Raw genomic sequence first — 16,553 nt, forward strand, 5'->3', positions numbered from 1 at the left:
ATGAATTTATTAAATGTCAAAATAGCATTATTTCATAATACATGTTGCAACTCTGAAAGAAATTATGGTAAACCTTTTATATCTTCAAGGTAACCATGTTTTGAATGTAAAATTATGTTTAATTTTAATTTTGTTATTTTTTTATGTTTACAAAGTTCATACTTTTAGTGGTTTACTTTTTAATTACTTTATTTTTATTTAATATACATCTACTTTTTTTCTTTACTTATATACATTTTTAGCTTATAATAATACAAATTAAACATAAATGCACTGCATGATTCATGTGTTATTATTAGTTAGAAGTATTAGATCAAACTATTGAACAAAAGAATAGTGACCTGAATTGGAAAAAGTAAATGGATGGTTTACATTTGACATGTTCTTATTGAAAACTGCAAATCCCATATTAAGAGCGAGTGCAGCTCCACTATGTCAAAAGAATGTGAGATGAAAACACTAAATTACAAAATATTTCAAATTAAAGCATACACCTAAGCTGGTTGGTCAAAAACATTTTGATTCACAATTTTTATATCTTTTAACATTCAGTGAATGAGTCGTTTACTTCAGAGAAGTTTGAAAAATCAATTTTGGACCAGCCATCTGATTCTATATTTGAAAAATCAAGGTTTGCCCAAATGTCTATGTCCTTGTCAGACTCAGAAGTAGGAATGTCATTCAGAAGTGGCTTGTCCAATGTCCCTCCTGTACTTGTCTTGTTGGTGCCCGCCTTATTTGTTTGATCACTCTGTGGTTCAATGGGAGAAATAACCTGATTGTCTTCTGTGTAAACCGTTTGTTTTACAGGTTGAACCATGACTTTATTGGTTGAAATTAGGTTGTAACCAGGGACAGTGGCCTCTCCATTACTTGCTGCAGCAGGACAAATCTCACTGGACTGGGATATATGATAAGGTAAGGGCAAGTGTGTATCACATTGACTGGATACGGGGAGTGTTCCAAAAACTGAATTAGTTGAAATTGGTGATCCCTTGTGAGCATAATTCCCTACCAATGACTGAGTTGTTACTGAAGAAGATCTAGAATCTACTTTGTTACTAGGAGATGGTAGCAATGTGTTTATACCTAGATACGAGGATAAAGTATGTAAGAACGTAATTGATTGCTTCTGAAAATTGTGAATACTTTTTGCAGAAGAATAAAGAATTATATACCTTGGACTTGATTTTTCCTACCAGATGGTCTACCACGCGGTTTCTTTGCAACTTTACAACCATCTATTGTTGACGTATCTTTTCTCTTTTGTTGAAACATTGTGATCCTAGGTGATGACAGGTTTATATTGTCCATGAGTGTAGGTGTCACTGACATTGTGTTTTGCATAGGGAAATCGGTGACCGTAGACACAACTAAAACAAGTAGAAAAAATACAATAGGTTAAAGATGGAAATAATTCAAATGAAACTAAACAAATCAACAAACCCATATTGAATTTATTAACTAACCAAAATGTTTACCTGGAATATTTCTATTAGAATTTTGCATTAGATTTCCTGGAAGATTTCTATTATTTTGCATTGAAGGAAGACCCGCATAATTTTGTATTATGCTTGCAACATTAGACAAGTGTGATGATCTTGCATTGAAACTGTCCAAAACATTTTGTAGGTCTTGCAACAACATCTGTGTTTTGTGTTTCTCTTCCATCAACATGACGTTTTGTTTATGCAACAATATGTTTTGTTTCTTCGTAAATATGTACTGATCCACAATCCCCTCCAAACTAAGCAAATTCTTTGACACCAAAAAATCAAGAATTGACGTCAGCAAATCTTTGACACAAAAAAGTCAAGAATTGATGAGAAATGTGAAAAAATTAAGAACCCCATTTCATTTGTCAAAATTAAAAAAAAAATAACAACAAAAAGACTGAAAGATTAATGTGAGTAACCTCGTTTACGGGTGAATCGACAAAGAGTGTTGAAGCTTCGTTGCGAAAAGAAGTCCGCGTTTGGGAGAATTGATTGCGATATAGATATCGATCCACAATGAAGGCAATCAAAGACTCTGGAACATTACCCCTCGCACAAGTCATCCTCGTTCAACAAAAATCGATTCCCAAGAAAAACTACCAAATCCAATCAAATACCAGAAAAGTATCAGAATCACGATCAAACACTCAAATCACAACTTTTTATCCTTCTAAATGAACTTTTAGAAGAGAAAATGAACCTTCTAAATGAAACTTTAGGAAGAGAAAATGAAGAGTACTACTGTAAGAGAGAATCTAACAGATTTAAAAGGAGAGGGAAATCTAGAAAAATTCAAATTTATAAGAATAAGAACAATGATTTCTCAATTTTACACGTAATCTTTAATATTTATATCTATTTTAATTAAAGTTTCCTTATTTAACAACCTCCTAGATTTTATCTTATCATCTGTTAAGTAATCAAATAAAATTATATTACAAATATTTACATTTGAGAACTAAAAGATATTATTAATTTTTAAATAGATTGACTCAATAAGAAGTATTAAACTCTGGTAAACTTCTGCTGCTTCGCTTTTAAAATAGTACACTTTTAAAAATATACAATTTATAACAATAAGAATAATAGTTTCTGAATTTCACGTAATCCTCAATTTTATTTCCATTTCAATTAAAGTTTCCTTATTTAACAACCTCCTAGATTTTATCTTATCTTTTAAGTAGTCAAATAAAATTATTTTACAAATATTTACATTATTTTCATAACTAAAAAGATATTATTACATTTTTAAATAGATTGACTTAACAAGAATTATTAAACTCTGGTAAACTTCCACTACTTTGCGTTTAAAATAGTACACTTTCAAAAGTATACAATTTAAAAAACATTATAAAAATATTAAAATAATATAATTTAATTTTTTTTTAACATTAATAAATTAAAGACCTGACAATGTTTTATGTTACTCTTTTTTAGGGCTTTCAACACAGAAAAATTGATTTAAATTGGGATGTTACAACATATGAGATTCTGGTAATAGATAATTATGTTTTAAATGGATTCTCTCATGCTTAAGTAATTATTTTGTAGCTTCCTGAACCTAGGCATTGTTTTGCAACTTTAAACATTTATTTTACCTGTTGAGAAGTTGTAGTTAATAAGATCTGTTCAAATATCCTTCTAGGGATTTTGTATTTTTTTTTTTTGCTTTTTTTCAGTTTTTTTTTCAATCATTTTGATAATATGATGGCTAAAAAAAAAAAATCTTTTTGAAATTAAACGTTATCATTTTTTTTATATTTATTTCAAAAGTTAAAAAATCTAAAAGTAAAAATTACCTTTGATTAACTTCATTATAACTTTTAAAAAGTCTTTATAATCAATAATTACGTATTTTACTGAAAATATATAAATATTATAGTTTTATTAAATATTATGAGTGTATACTCATGAATATTTTGAGTGAAAACATACATCAAAACATTTGAATAAATTTTAGTAAAATAACATTTATAATTCTAATCAAAGGTAAGAAATTTTTTTAAATTCTTTTGAAAAATAATGAAGCTTAATTTTAAAAAGATGTTTTTTCTCTTTTTCTAGCCAATCCTCTTATCAAGGAACAAAATATCTACGATTGAATAAAAAAATTGAAAAAAAAAATATATCTGATATAGTTTAACTAAAAAACATTAAACTGATTAAATATATATATATATATATATATATATATATATATATATATATATATATTCAATAATAAATTTTTAATATAACAATTCTTACATAAATACCAGATTATTCTATTTTTACACAAAACATGAAAAGATCAAATTAAAAGTATTTATTAAGAAATAACTATTAAATAATTTACGTTTTATTAAATGTTATTGTTCTTACAGTGATTCAGAAGGACTCTTATGCTTCTTATGATTATGGACAATAAATACTATGGAATATATGTAAAAAACCAGGAAAGATAAGAAAGACGTAAAAGATATATTATGAAAAAATAGTTTAAAAATAATTCCTAAAATGGTTATAAAACTAGGGAAAGGAGGGGAGATTAATCAATATGAAAATAAAAAAAAATAGTTTAAAAATAATTCCTAAAATGGTTATAAGAACCCCAATTCATTTGTCAAATTAAAAAAAAATAACAACAAAAAGAATGAAAGATTATCGCGAGTAACCTCGTTTATGGATAAATTGACAAAGAGTGTGGAAGCTTCGTTGCGAAAGATGGCCCGTGTTTGGGAGAATTGATTGCAATATAGATATTGATCCACCATGAAAGCAATCAGAGTTTGAGGAACATTGCCCTTGTAATAGTCATCATCTTGAGACGCATTCAACAAAAATAGATTCTCAAGAAAAATTATCGAATCAAATCAAATACCAGGACACTAATCACGATCAAATACTTAAATCACAACTTTTTATCCCTCCAAATTAAACTTTAGGAAGAGAAAATGAAGAAAATATGATTAACTACGGTGAGAGAGTCTCTAATAGATTTAAAAGGAGGTGGGAAATCTAAAAAATTCAAATTTATAATTGTTTCTGCTGAATGGGACCGGGGAAAGTTCCTGCTACCTCCGTCCGGAAACACTCCTCCTTCTCCGATCGGTCCTGCTCTTCTTGCGCCTCTTCCTCCCACAAATGGGTTGACCTGCAGCAAACACTCCAACGCTCAAGTCAGAATGGGCTCTTGCAAGTCTATAATTATCAGATGAACAGAGAGTTTACCTTCTCCTTTGACTGCTATTTATATGATTTCAGAGAATATTTCCCATTAATTTACCTTGCTTTCAATGCACACTTTAAATACTCACCGTTACCTCATTAACTACACATTCATGAGCATTCAACTGATGTCTCCAGTCCATAATTTCATACATCTGTCCGATCGGATACGTTGAGCCTAACATGTCCGATCGGACTTATCAGACCAGAACACCCGATCGGACATATTAGTCTTGCTTCCACCCGCTCGGCCTTATTCAAACCTTTCCGGTCGGTTGCCCGTCCTCGGTAATAACAATAATAACAAGAAGTATAGTTTCTTAATTTCACACGTAATCTTTAATTTTTGTATCTATTTTAATTTAGGTTTTCTTATTTAACAAGCTCCTAGATTTTATCTTATCTGTTAATAATCAAATAAAATTATTTTATAAATATTTTTATTTGAGAACTAAAAGATATTATTACATTTTTAAATGGATTGACTTAATAAGAAGTATTAAACTCTGGTAAACTTCCGCTTCACTTTTAAAAATATATAATTTATAATAATAAGAATAATAGTTTTCAATTTAACACTTAATCTCAATTTTTATATCCATGTTAATTAAAGTTTCTTATTTAACAACCTCCTAGATTTTATCTTATCTTTTGATTAATAAAATATATTTATTTTACAAATATTTACATTATTTGAGAACTAAAAAATATTATTACATTTTTAGATAGTTGACTTAACAAGAAACTTATTTTCAAAAAGATTTTTTTTCTTTTTTTAAAGCTATCCTATTATCAAGAAACATAATTGTTTAATCAAGTAATATTAAACCAAATAAATAAATATATTTATATTAAATTTGTTAATTTAGGTAAATTGTACCAAATTTTAATTAATAAAAATATTCTTATTCATAAAAAAGACATACTTTAAACATATTATGTCAGAACCATTAAAAACGCACCCAAAACTCCTCTGAGCGGACGTCAGGTGTCAAACAACGAGGATCCGAAAATCAGATAGTGGAATGCAGGTGTCAGCAGATGAGCGGACGTGCGTTTTAAGCAAAACTGAGTTTTTGGAAGTCTACGTCACACTCTCTCTGCATGCACCTTCTTCTCCAAAACTCTGATCTTTCATTTTCTCCTTCTTCTCTCTAAAAAGTTCTCCCTTCTCTCTACCGAAACTCACCCTTTCTCTTCTCCAATCACCGTTCAGGCACCGTAGAAGCACTTCCGGCGTCCAGATCTTCAGATTGAACCGAACGGTTTCGGGTTTTGAACTGGTAAGTTTTCTTCTCGTTAACCGTTTGTTATCTGGTACATGCACACCAAGTTCTGGTTGCATGGTTTCGTCTTGTTTGAGCCATTGTGGGTTTTCTGTTGTTTGGTTTAGTTTGAAGGATTGTTGAACGTAAGGGTAGAAGGAATTTTAGTCAGGTGAACCGTAATTCTGCCTCTAGGACGTTCGTTCACGCTCAGAGGTAAGGGAAGCTTATTAATTTAATTTGTATGATTATGTGTTGTATGAACGTTCTTTGACTTGATTAGATATGAAAAATGATTGAGATATGTTATGATGCATGAAATATATGAAATTTCTATGTTTGGATGTATGAAATATGAAAATTTATTTTGATATGAATATATAAAGTTATGAAACTATATGTTAAGAAATGAGTTGGAATATAAATAATTCTGGTAAGAAATTTCCCTATGAAAGGGTATGTTCGTCACTGAACGGTCATTGACCGTACGATATTTCTAGTAAACTTGATTAGAAGTGGATTCTTCATTTGGGAAGAATCCTAGTTGAGGACGAGCGTTTGCATTTTTAAATACCGTGCTTGAGCGTTCGGTCAAGCATAGTTATGTCTTGGTATTCTGTTATAAACTTAAGTGTGTGTGTGTGTGTGTATATATATATATATATATATATATATATATATATATGTATGTAATTGTATATTGTAGATTTTCTTAAACATTATCCCAATAGTATCTAAGTATAATTATCAAGCCTCTTCTCTTTAAGTTTAGTAGCATTTGGTCTCATACCAAGTGTTCGTCCCAAACAAGTGTTTGGTCTTACACCAAGCACTCATTCTATCTTCTTAAGCTAAACTTCATAATAAGAGCGTTCGTTCAAGCCCTCTAGGGTTCGCTCACTATAGTGTTCAGTCTTTGACTGACATTTGGATTTCTTGATACTAAACTCAAATAAGCTAAGCATTCATAAGCGTTTGGTTTTTTCACGTGAATATTTCTAAGTATTAGTGTTGAATGTCTTGAAGTGCCCATATTCATTGGTTCCATCCTAGAGTCTTCGTACTTGGCATGATTTTTTTGATGTTCAGTTGGAGCTCTCAAAAGTCAGTTCATCTAATTGGCTCATTGTTGTAATTAATGTTTGTTCCATTCGTTCTTGTGATATATGATTGTACTCGTTATCTTTCTCAACCCGATATCAACCCCTTGGCCTTAATCTATTATGGAATTTGAGATCTATTGGTCTCGCTCTATGTGTTACATATTATATTTTAATAATTTTTATTTTTAACTTAAGATAAAAAATAAAAATTTATTCAAACATTTTTAACTTTAAAACTTATAATCCATAATATATTTATTTTTGTCAAATTAAAAATTTAGTACATAAGATTACATAAATTAATAAATCTATCTATATATATATGGTATTCAATAATGAATTTTTAATATAACAATTCTCACGTAAAGACTATATTTTTCTACTTTTACACAAAACATGAAAAGACAAAATGTAAAAAAAAAATTATAAAGAAAAACTATAAAATAATTAACGTTTTATTAAATGTTATTGTTCTTACAGTGATTGAGAAGGACTCTTATGCTTCTTATGATTATGGATAGTAAATACTACAAAATATATGTAAAAAACCAGGAAAGATAAGAAAGACGTAAAAGATATATTATAAAAAAACAGTTTAAAAAGAATTCCTAAAATGGTTATAAAACTAGGGAAAGGAAGAGAGATTAATAAAAATGAAAATAAAAAAATAATTTAAGCCTTTGATAGTTTAATTTTGTGAAACACGTACTGTCTTCTTTCCCATACGAAGGTTAACCTGTCGTCACAATTTTCTGTGTAGAAACGGCGTCGTCTCCTCTAACAGCGAATTTGCCCAGAGCTTTCTTTGTTGTTTGGAATAGGGAAAGAAGAAACAGAGTCGAAGCATAGCTCCTATCGTCGATGGCTTCAGCGTTTCCGGTGTGTGATCGAAGCTTCGATTCTCTTTTATCTCGTTTTACTTCTTTGCAAATTGAAAACTTCAAATGAATGGGTACATTCGTTAGGTTATGTATAAGTAATGAGTTTTTTCTTTATGCATTACATTACATTTCAAGTACCACATTAAGTATGAAAATTTTGAAAAACTGCCCTGCAATGGAAGCAGTTTTTGCAGCGAAGATGGATTTCATCTCTTGTAGAATCCTTGTTAGGGTAAGAAGAAAATTTGAAATTTTCTTAGTAAAAACTCTATGTTATATTTTCTCTAAATTTATAACTTTAATTTGTGTATGAATTAATTTTAGTTTATGTGAAAACGTACTTTTATTTTATTTTCTTCCTAACTTTGTTCTCTCAAGAGTTCTTGCGGAAAAGTTGACCCAAACAAACTCATAGTTATATGCGTTGTAGTGAAGGTGGCATTGGATATGTGTATTATTGAATGCAGACGTTTCTTCTTCTTTTTTATTTGTGGTTCTTTTCTTCGTTATGCAGGTGATGCAGTCTCCTAAGATATGAGCAGTGCTTCTTAAAACCGTAATTCAAGCCTTTCTTTAAGGTTTTGATTGAATTAATAAGTTAAAGGAAGGTACTATGAGGACCAAGCGCTGCAACTTCTGGCTTCCTAACAAGAACAGATTTTGTGCAAATTGTCCTCTCAATGGTTCCTTGTAAGTGTCACACTCTTTGTTTCTATCGAATTTGATTCATTTAACTTACTCACTTACCCTTTAATTCTATGAGCTCAGATTCTGTGGAAATCACAACTCAAGGTCCGAAGGCCAGTGGATCCCATGCCCCATAGATCCATCCCAGTATTTGCTCTCTCTCTCTCATGCTTTCTTCTGTGTATCAACTTATGTTGACGCTTCTAATTTTTTTAGCTCTTTTTCAACATTTGGTAGCTCGGTGCTTGAGCAAAATCTCAAAGGGCATGTTAAGCGGTGTCCATTGCTGAAACAGACTCAGTCCTTATCTGTCCAACCTTTCTATCAAAAGGGTATCAATGCTGGTTCTGATGGAGAGGAGGAAACATCTGGGGTTGATGATTCAAGTTTGCCAATAAAGACAGTTTCTTCCGAAATGAAGAGGAATGCTCTTCATGGAATGAGTGTGCCTGAATTTTGCAAGTTGATTGAAAAGATTGAATTTATTCATGAGTCTTTGTGTAAAGATATTCAGGACTCAGTTCAAATGCCAGAGGTCTGCAGCCTATGGATTAAAAGAGGAGTTGAAGATAGGTAGCTATTAGTGAATCCTCTGAATTTATTTAATGTCAAATTCTGATCACCTTATGAGTTGTAAAATAATTTTCTCGGGGACTCCTATTTGTTACTTTTCCCCGAGATTAGTTTCTTCATCACCAAAGCCCCTCGTCTGTACTTCCTTCATTATAAAGCTTACTTCTATCCATCATTCCTGCTGATGAAACTGAATATTTGAGGTTACAAAGTCAAATAACAAGTGGGGACGTTGATTAAAACCCAAACTAGAAGGGAGAAAATTGAATAATTTGAGTTGTTGCAGGAAATTGCCATTTCAAGAGAAACATATAATGCAGCAGGCATCTATTGTGGGAAATTTGGAAAACTTTGGGTTACTGAAGAATTCTCATGGAAGGAAACCTTCTGAGTGTGGGGAACCAGATGAGAAGAAAGAGGAGGATGTCCCTGCAGTGATTGAGTTTGGTGCTGGTAGAGGGTATTTGACACAAATGCTCGCAGATTGTTATGGAATCCAACGAGTCTTTCTAGTTGAGCGAAAGGCATACAAGTTGAAGGTAAGCTTAAGCTACTTGGAAAAGTGATAATCATTAAATGCCTCCTATTTCCAACAAGTTCTAAAGCATGACAATGTTTGGAGATGTTTGAATTTATAGTGATCTTTGACGTGTTTATTTACATCATGCCAATGCTATTGCCAGGCCGATCGATCACTGCGGCAGAATGAGAGTTTGAAGTTAGAGCGCTTGAGAATAGACAGTAAGAGTCTCAAAACTCTGGTTGTAGAAGATATTTTCTGAAATTGTACTTATAGTGGTTTAGTTTGCCTGCTTAGATATCTTTACCGAAGAAATCATATTACGTATTTCAACTAAATATGAAAAATTTGTGGATTACAGGATTTGTATTTTTAAATTTAATCTTAATTGAGCGTAAACAAATGTTTCAAAATGAACTCTCTTACTCTCTGTTTCTACCCTGCTCTACACCATTATCATGCATTCATTTTTAAAACTCTTAAAAGAAAAACAATACAGAAGATGCGATATTTATGGAAATCAACTAAGCATATTTGTTTTCACAGTCCTAAGCACATAAAGTCTCGCTGTCTTCTGTGTTGGGGTATTTTAAGAATGGTCAGACATAACAAGAAGTGTTTTTTTCTTTGTTCCCCTTTTTTTGTAAGTCACAAAGAACCCCTTTTCATATACAAATACCCAAGAGCTGCTCCATTTAAAAAGTTTTCTCATTTTGCTCCTAGTAATATAATTTTAGGCCAAGGGCATATCAGACCATGTTATCAGCATATGATAATTTAGCTACTTTTATATTCTTCTGGTATAATAACTTTACAGCCAGCATTTCTTCTGAAGACTTTTGTGCATTCTCAGTGCTTTTATGTTAATCTAAGTTCTTCATTGTTTTATTACGCCTCATGCTTTTCATCCTGTTGAATATAGTAAAAGCTATATATAAGGTTAATCTCCTTGTGTTGAATATACACATAAGATAATATATCTATAATAGAAAAAGTATGAGCTAAACTCAAAATACAAATAAGGAATAATAATAAACTAACTATACTGAATAAAAATAATATATCTAACACAATAAACAATATATAATTTTCGTGTACTATACTGAATTTCGATGCACTTTATATTTTATTATGACCATGGCATGTGCATATTGAATTATTTAGATTTTGTTTCTTTAACCAATGAGGTTTTGTCATTTTTAAGTTGTAATCATTTTAAAGGTTTTCTAATCTCTTGATAGAAATTTCTGTATTCATATATCTTCTTCGGCCTATTCATAATTCTGTATTGCAGCTACTTTTTATCTATAATTTTGTATCCAAGAAAATTATAACACCTAACTTTTACAGTTGAAGATCTAGAGTTGAATGCCGTTGAGTCCTTGCAAGGAGTTCCATTTCTGGCCATTGGTAAACATCTATGTGGAGCTGCAACAGGTGACTTTTGGCAATTTTGTTTGATAGGTGTTGCCCTGACCGTAAAATGTTAGGTGATTGTTTATTTGATGAAAACATAAATAGTTATGCAACTTTCTTTCAGATTTAACTTTGAGATGCTGCTTTCCTGAGTATAGAAAATATAGTACTGAACAGCACCCTGCTAACAGTAAGTTTGGAGGTTTAGCTATAGCAACATGTTGTCACCATCTTTGCCAATGGAAACACTATACAAGTAATCACTTTATTCTGGCTTGGTAGTGAATACTGTAGTTTGTATATTTAAACCTCTTTGTGGATGTGATGATAAATTTTGGTTACTTGGTGACTGAAATTATAACCTTGCAGATAAAAGGTTTTTTCTTGATCTGGGGTTGACAAAAGAAGAATTCCATGCCATTACATGGTTTACCAGCTGGGCAGTAGATGCTAATCATGATTCCGATCTTCCTGATACAACCAATTGTATATCACATTTGCAATTCATGTAACCCTTCCAATTCTTTATTCATTAAATTGAGCATAAATTTTTTTGTTACCGATAAAAAAAATTTAAAACAGTTATAGAAGCTGGTATATCAAAAGTTGTGTTTTGGCTGCAGAAAGGAACAAGGTGATGGATATGTTGACGGAGTTGAAAAAATTCTTTCAGACATGCAAGCAGATAGACGAGCAGCATTGGGATTTAAGTGCAAGTGGATTATTGACATGGGCAGGTTGATGTGGTTAAGAGAGCATGGATTAGATGCAAAGCTTGTCAAATTTGTTCCATCTAGCATTTCTCCTGAAAATCATTTGCTATTAGCTAGATCTTCAAATTTATTATGAAATGTTTATTTCATTATCTTGTTCTGCATTTATCCCTGGCGTCAATATTTTTGTTAGCTTCAAACATTCCTGTTCTTTTTTATACAGTAAAATGAGCACAACATGACAACTTACTGTCTTAGGGATTCTGATTGAATTATTCAATGACAATTGCTTGGTACAATTAGTAGTTACAGTGAAATAACAAAATTGATACACTTTCCCAAAAACACTGTTTAGAATGTATGAAATTGTTTTCGGATTACATATTTTAGATAAGACAACTTAAAAAAAATCTGGTTTGAAGAATCAGAATGCATAATTTGAAGTTAACCTTTGTGTTTGGATCGGATAATAGATTTGGAGGAGTAGAAATGAGTATATTAGAAGGAAAAAAAGAGATGAAACTGACGTTGTTTTTGGATTATAGGAAAGATGGTAAGAGATGAGAAAAAATTTATAAAAGTTTGTAAATGATTTAATTAATAAAAATGAAAAATTGTTTTAACAAATAAAATTAGACTTGCGTATGTTTTAACTTTCTCATAAGTTTTGGAAACTTTTAATAATAAATTTTTATGGTATATTGAGTATTTTATAAATTTATACTTTTGAATTGAATTTTCGCTTGTTAATTTTTTTTATTAATGGGGTGATGTGGTTTTTAAGTGGTAAAGGTAGTAAAAAGTTAAGTGGTTATTTTGTCATATCACCTTGTTCAATTATTGTAATATGCTATTTTATTATTTTATAATTTGTAATTTTAGAATTTTAGAATTTTATAACTTTATAATTTTATAACAAATTTTATATTTTTATAATTATAATTTTATATTTTTACTCACAATTTCAACTCCACCTTTGTTTTGCAATCTTACAACAGACCAGATATTTTTTTGATAAGGTTTTATGATGTTATGTTTTTCATAATGAAATATAAAAGTATGATATATTTTTAATTTTGGATTAAATTCATAAAATCATAATTTTATAATTATAAACAAGGGTGGAGTTGAAATTATACATTAAATTATTAAATTATAAAGCTGTGAAAATATAAATGATTATATAATTATAAAATCATAAAATTACAAAAGTATAAATTATAAATTATAAACTTTTAAAATTATAAAATTATAAAATCAAAAACTATCAAATCATAATTTATAAAATTATAAATTATAAAATAATAAAATAACATGATGTGACAACGGGCTAAAATGACAGAACAAAATAATAACTACATTAGCCACTTAATTGCTATATCACCTGTCAACAAAAAAATTTAATAGTAAAAACTGAATTAAAAAACCCAAATTTACTGAGTACTAAATATATCATAAAAGTTTATTACGATTCAGTTAAAAGTTTATGAGAAAATTAAAACTAAATAAGCCATAAATTTATAAAATAATCAAATTACCTACGTATAAAAAACCATTATTGATTATATTTCTGACATTCCATTTTAAATAGTGTTAATACTTTATACAAGACTTATCACATTATTAATAAAATAAAACTATAAAAATGTTAACAGTGAAATATAAAGTTTTATTACAATTATCTAACATAAATATAAAAATCAAACTTTATACAAATACCCATAACCAAAAGATATGTTTTAAAAGAAACTAAACATTTGATGCATCTCCCTTCAACACTTGCTTTAAAGAAACATCATCACTCTTTACTCACACCAACCAGTTGATCATAATTAAAAAAATGAATACACAACAACACCCAAACCAAGAACAAACAAACAAGGTAAACTATTAATACAAAATCAATAATAATATATTAACATTTCATGCACACATCATATTTCATATAAAGCAAACCAAACATATTAATCATGCCAAAAGACTTAGATTAGACTATCTGGATATGGTATGAATGTCGAGTTATGACCGGTCATGCATTTGTGGTGGCTTCTATTACTCTGTAGAGACATTGTCAATGAGTTTCACCCTACCATACTCACAAGATTAGTATGTACCACGTCTTAGACCAGACCAGAAGCACATAGACTAAAACATTTTGCTACTTCCACCACATGTATCAGTCCTCTATAGTTGAGAATGAAGGATCATTAGAGTCTCAAGATAACCCCCAAAAATGAGTTCCCTACATTCATACCAAGAACACTTTGATACATTAAGAATTCTCCTTAAAACTCTTAGAAACCTCACATCCATCCAATCACATGTTCCAAACCATACCACTGATCTTAACATAAACAATCATATCATTTAACACCATGCACTAAAGAGAAAAGAAGTTAAAACAACCAATCAGACTTAGACTCACTCGCCCAGCTCTAGAAATTGGGTTCCTAGCGAGTACAGGCTCACCTAACGAGCAGCCTCCACTCGCCCAACGAGAGCAAAAATAATGAGTTTCACAAGTCTAACAAGTTGGCTCGCTTAATCAATGAAACTCATTTTCAGAACCTTTAAATACTCGCCCAACGAGCCCTGTCCGCCCAGTCACTTTACATAACTCTGCAGAACACCAATTTTATAGAATTTATACCCTCCCACCCTAAACTGACGTATTTTAGACACTCTTACCAACTTATACCACTTCTATTTGGTGTTTTAAGCTACAAATAACATATCTAAGAGTATGTAACCCATTTATTTTCTTCTATAATATTAATTTTAAAATTATGTAAATGCTTCAAGTTTTTTTAGTACTAATATATCTTTATTAAATTAATAATAAAAGTATATTTAAGAAAAGAAAAGATTAATTTTTTTTACAAATATACCTGTATATTAAACTAATTATAATTTTATGTTTGAGAATAAAATTTAATTAAATTATTACCGGTGTCTCTTAATTTTTATTGATATTAAAAATGATATTTAAGGAGTTGAAACCTATTTTTTATAAATTATAAATTTGTTTAGGAAAAATAAAATAATTAGTTAATTTTATTCTCTTATAAATATTTCAATTTATATTTTTTTTCTTTTGAGACTTCTCATCGATTTATTTCACTATTTTTCAATCCCTGTTTTCTTCTATTTTAGAGTTGTTCTTTTGAAAATGGTTTTGGCATATTCAATTCCTTGAATATCATGAGTCTGTGTGTACTAATATTTTTTTTTGTTTTTTTTCTATTTGTGTTGATGTTGGTTTTATTCTATTTGTTTTTATAAACATAGTTAAATTCTAGAAAGTGAAGGTTTGAGTATAGTTTAAAACTTTTTTTTGCAAATAAGTGTTAGATTTTATTGCAGGGATTAAAATGGTGTGGAGACATATAAACTTAATTTTTTGTACGGGTTCATTTCAAACTTCGAGTTATTTCTTGTTCTCTCTTGTTAAACTCTCTCAAGGGATTCCATTAATTTTTAAAAAAGATTACAAACAAATTTCACCACTCCTAGTTTTATACTAGTCCAATTGAATACATATTTTAACTTAAAGTAAATTAAAGAAACAAATATTTTAATTTACTTCTGAATTTACAAAACCAATAAAGTGTTTTTATAAGACAAATACAAATGATAACTCTCTTGAAAATGATACATTTTCAATACAAAGAATATTTGAAAACTTGTAATAAATATTTTCTCTTTGAAGAAGAGTTGGACAATATAAGCTTGAGAGAAAGAAAAAAAAAAGACTCCGTAAGAGTAAGAGATAATAATTATAGTTATTATTTTCTCTTCTCGCGATTATATTTGTATAGGAAAACGTGCTGTTTGTACGGATACATCAAAGAGAAAACATTGAGGAAACATTCCTAGAATGTCTTCTATATATTAATGTTCTTATGATAGAATTTTGAATAAAACTTTATCCTTTTTATAGTTTGCACAAATAAAGAGAAGACAACAGATATAAGAATATTATTTGTACATGTATTTAATATGTTGGACGTTCATTAGTCTCTTTAGAGTAATGTTTGACCATTCATTTTAATAGATGTTATTTTCATTTTAATAGATGTTATTTCGTTGGACACTATTGTTTAAACTTCAAAATAAGAGTTGTTAGATAATCTTATCTTTTAACATTTTTTCAATTTGATTTATAAGTTTCCTTAGTAATTATAACTTTTTGCTTGAATTGAATCACATAATTATTAGTTAGGTTAATGTTTAGTTTTTTTTATGAATAATCAAGATGAATTTTTTAATGAAATAAACAATGAAAGCGAGTTGAAATTACAAAAAAATTAAGTAAAATTAATTATGACAATTTAATGAAAATCTTATATAAGAAAAGGCTAAAAAATATAATTATAAATAAAAGGTCTTAAGTTTGTTTTGGACCTATCATATCCTTTAGTCGTACTGATTATATTTTTCTCATTTTTTTTACAAATCTTTATACAAATACTAAAAAAAGTTTTAAAATTTTGGTATCATTTTACATGTTAAATTACGTTGATTTCCTGTTTGCAAATCTGTTTCGATAGTTGGAATTACATCTATGATCACAATACTTATCAAAGCAGACAATAATATATCAGATTATTTCTGTATTTTATTAAAATTATATAATTTAATGAGCTATTAAAAGAAGGTGATCGATATATATAAAATATATGCATGTAAAAG

The 16,553-nt window shown here is 29.3% G+C and overlaps 1 protein-coding gene across 3 annotated transcripts; it reads left to right on the forward strand.

The window, feature by feature from the left end:
- Positions 1 to 7,759: 7,759 nt before the first annotated feature.
- On the forward strand, positions 7,760 to 12,160 carry LOC124824202 (methyltransferase). 3 transcript variants are annotated; one of them, XM_088108405.1, is made up of 10 exons: positions 7,760 to 7,950; positions 8,467 to 8,642; positions 8,721 to 8,786; positions 8,877 to 9,212; positions 9,499 to 9,751; positions 9,896 to 9,953; positions 11,083 to 11,196; positions 11,273 to 11,404; positions 11,518 to 11,656; positions 11,772 to 12,160. In XM_088108405.1, exons 2-10 carry the CDS (start codon positions 8,566 to 8,568, stop codon positions 11,995 to 11,997), a joined length of 1,401 nt encoding a protein of 466 aa, XP_087964531.1. In that variant the 5' UTR covers positions 7,760 to 7,950; positions 8,467 to 8,565; the 3' UTR covers positions 11,998 to 12,160. The 3 variants fall into 3 exon arrangements, with proteins under 3 accessions (XP_087964531.1, XP_087964532.1, XP_047152572.1); XM_047296616.2 differs by having other exon boundaries at positions 7,762 to 7,950; positions 11,083 to 11,169; XM_088108406.1 differs by lacking the exon at positions 11,273 to 11,404 and having other exon boundaries at positions 11,083 to 11,169.
- Positions 12,161 to 16,553: the final 4,393 nt, after the last annotated feature.

Source organism: Vigna umbellata, chromosome 3 (genome assembly GCF_029865625.1).
Source record: "Vigna umbellata cultivar VRB3 chromosome 3, Vumbellata_1.0, whole genome shotgun sequence".
Taxonomy (NCBI): domain Eukaryota; kingdom Viridiplantae; phylum Streptophyta; class Magnoliopsida; order Fabales; family Fabaceae; genus Vigna; species Vigna umbellata.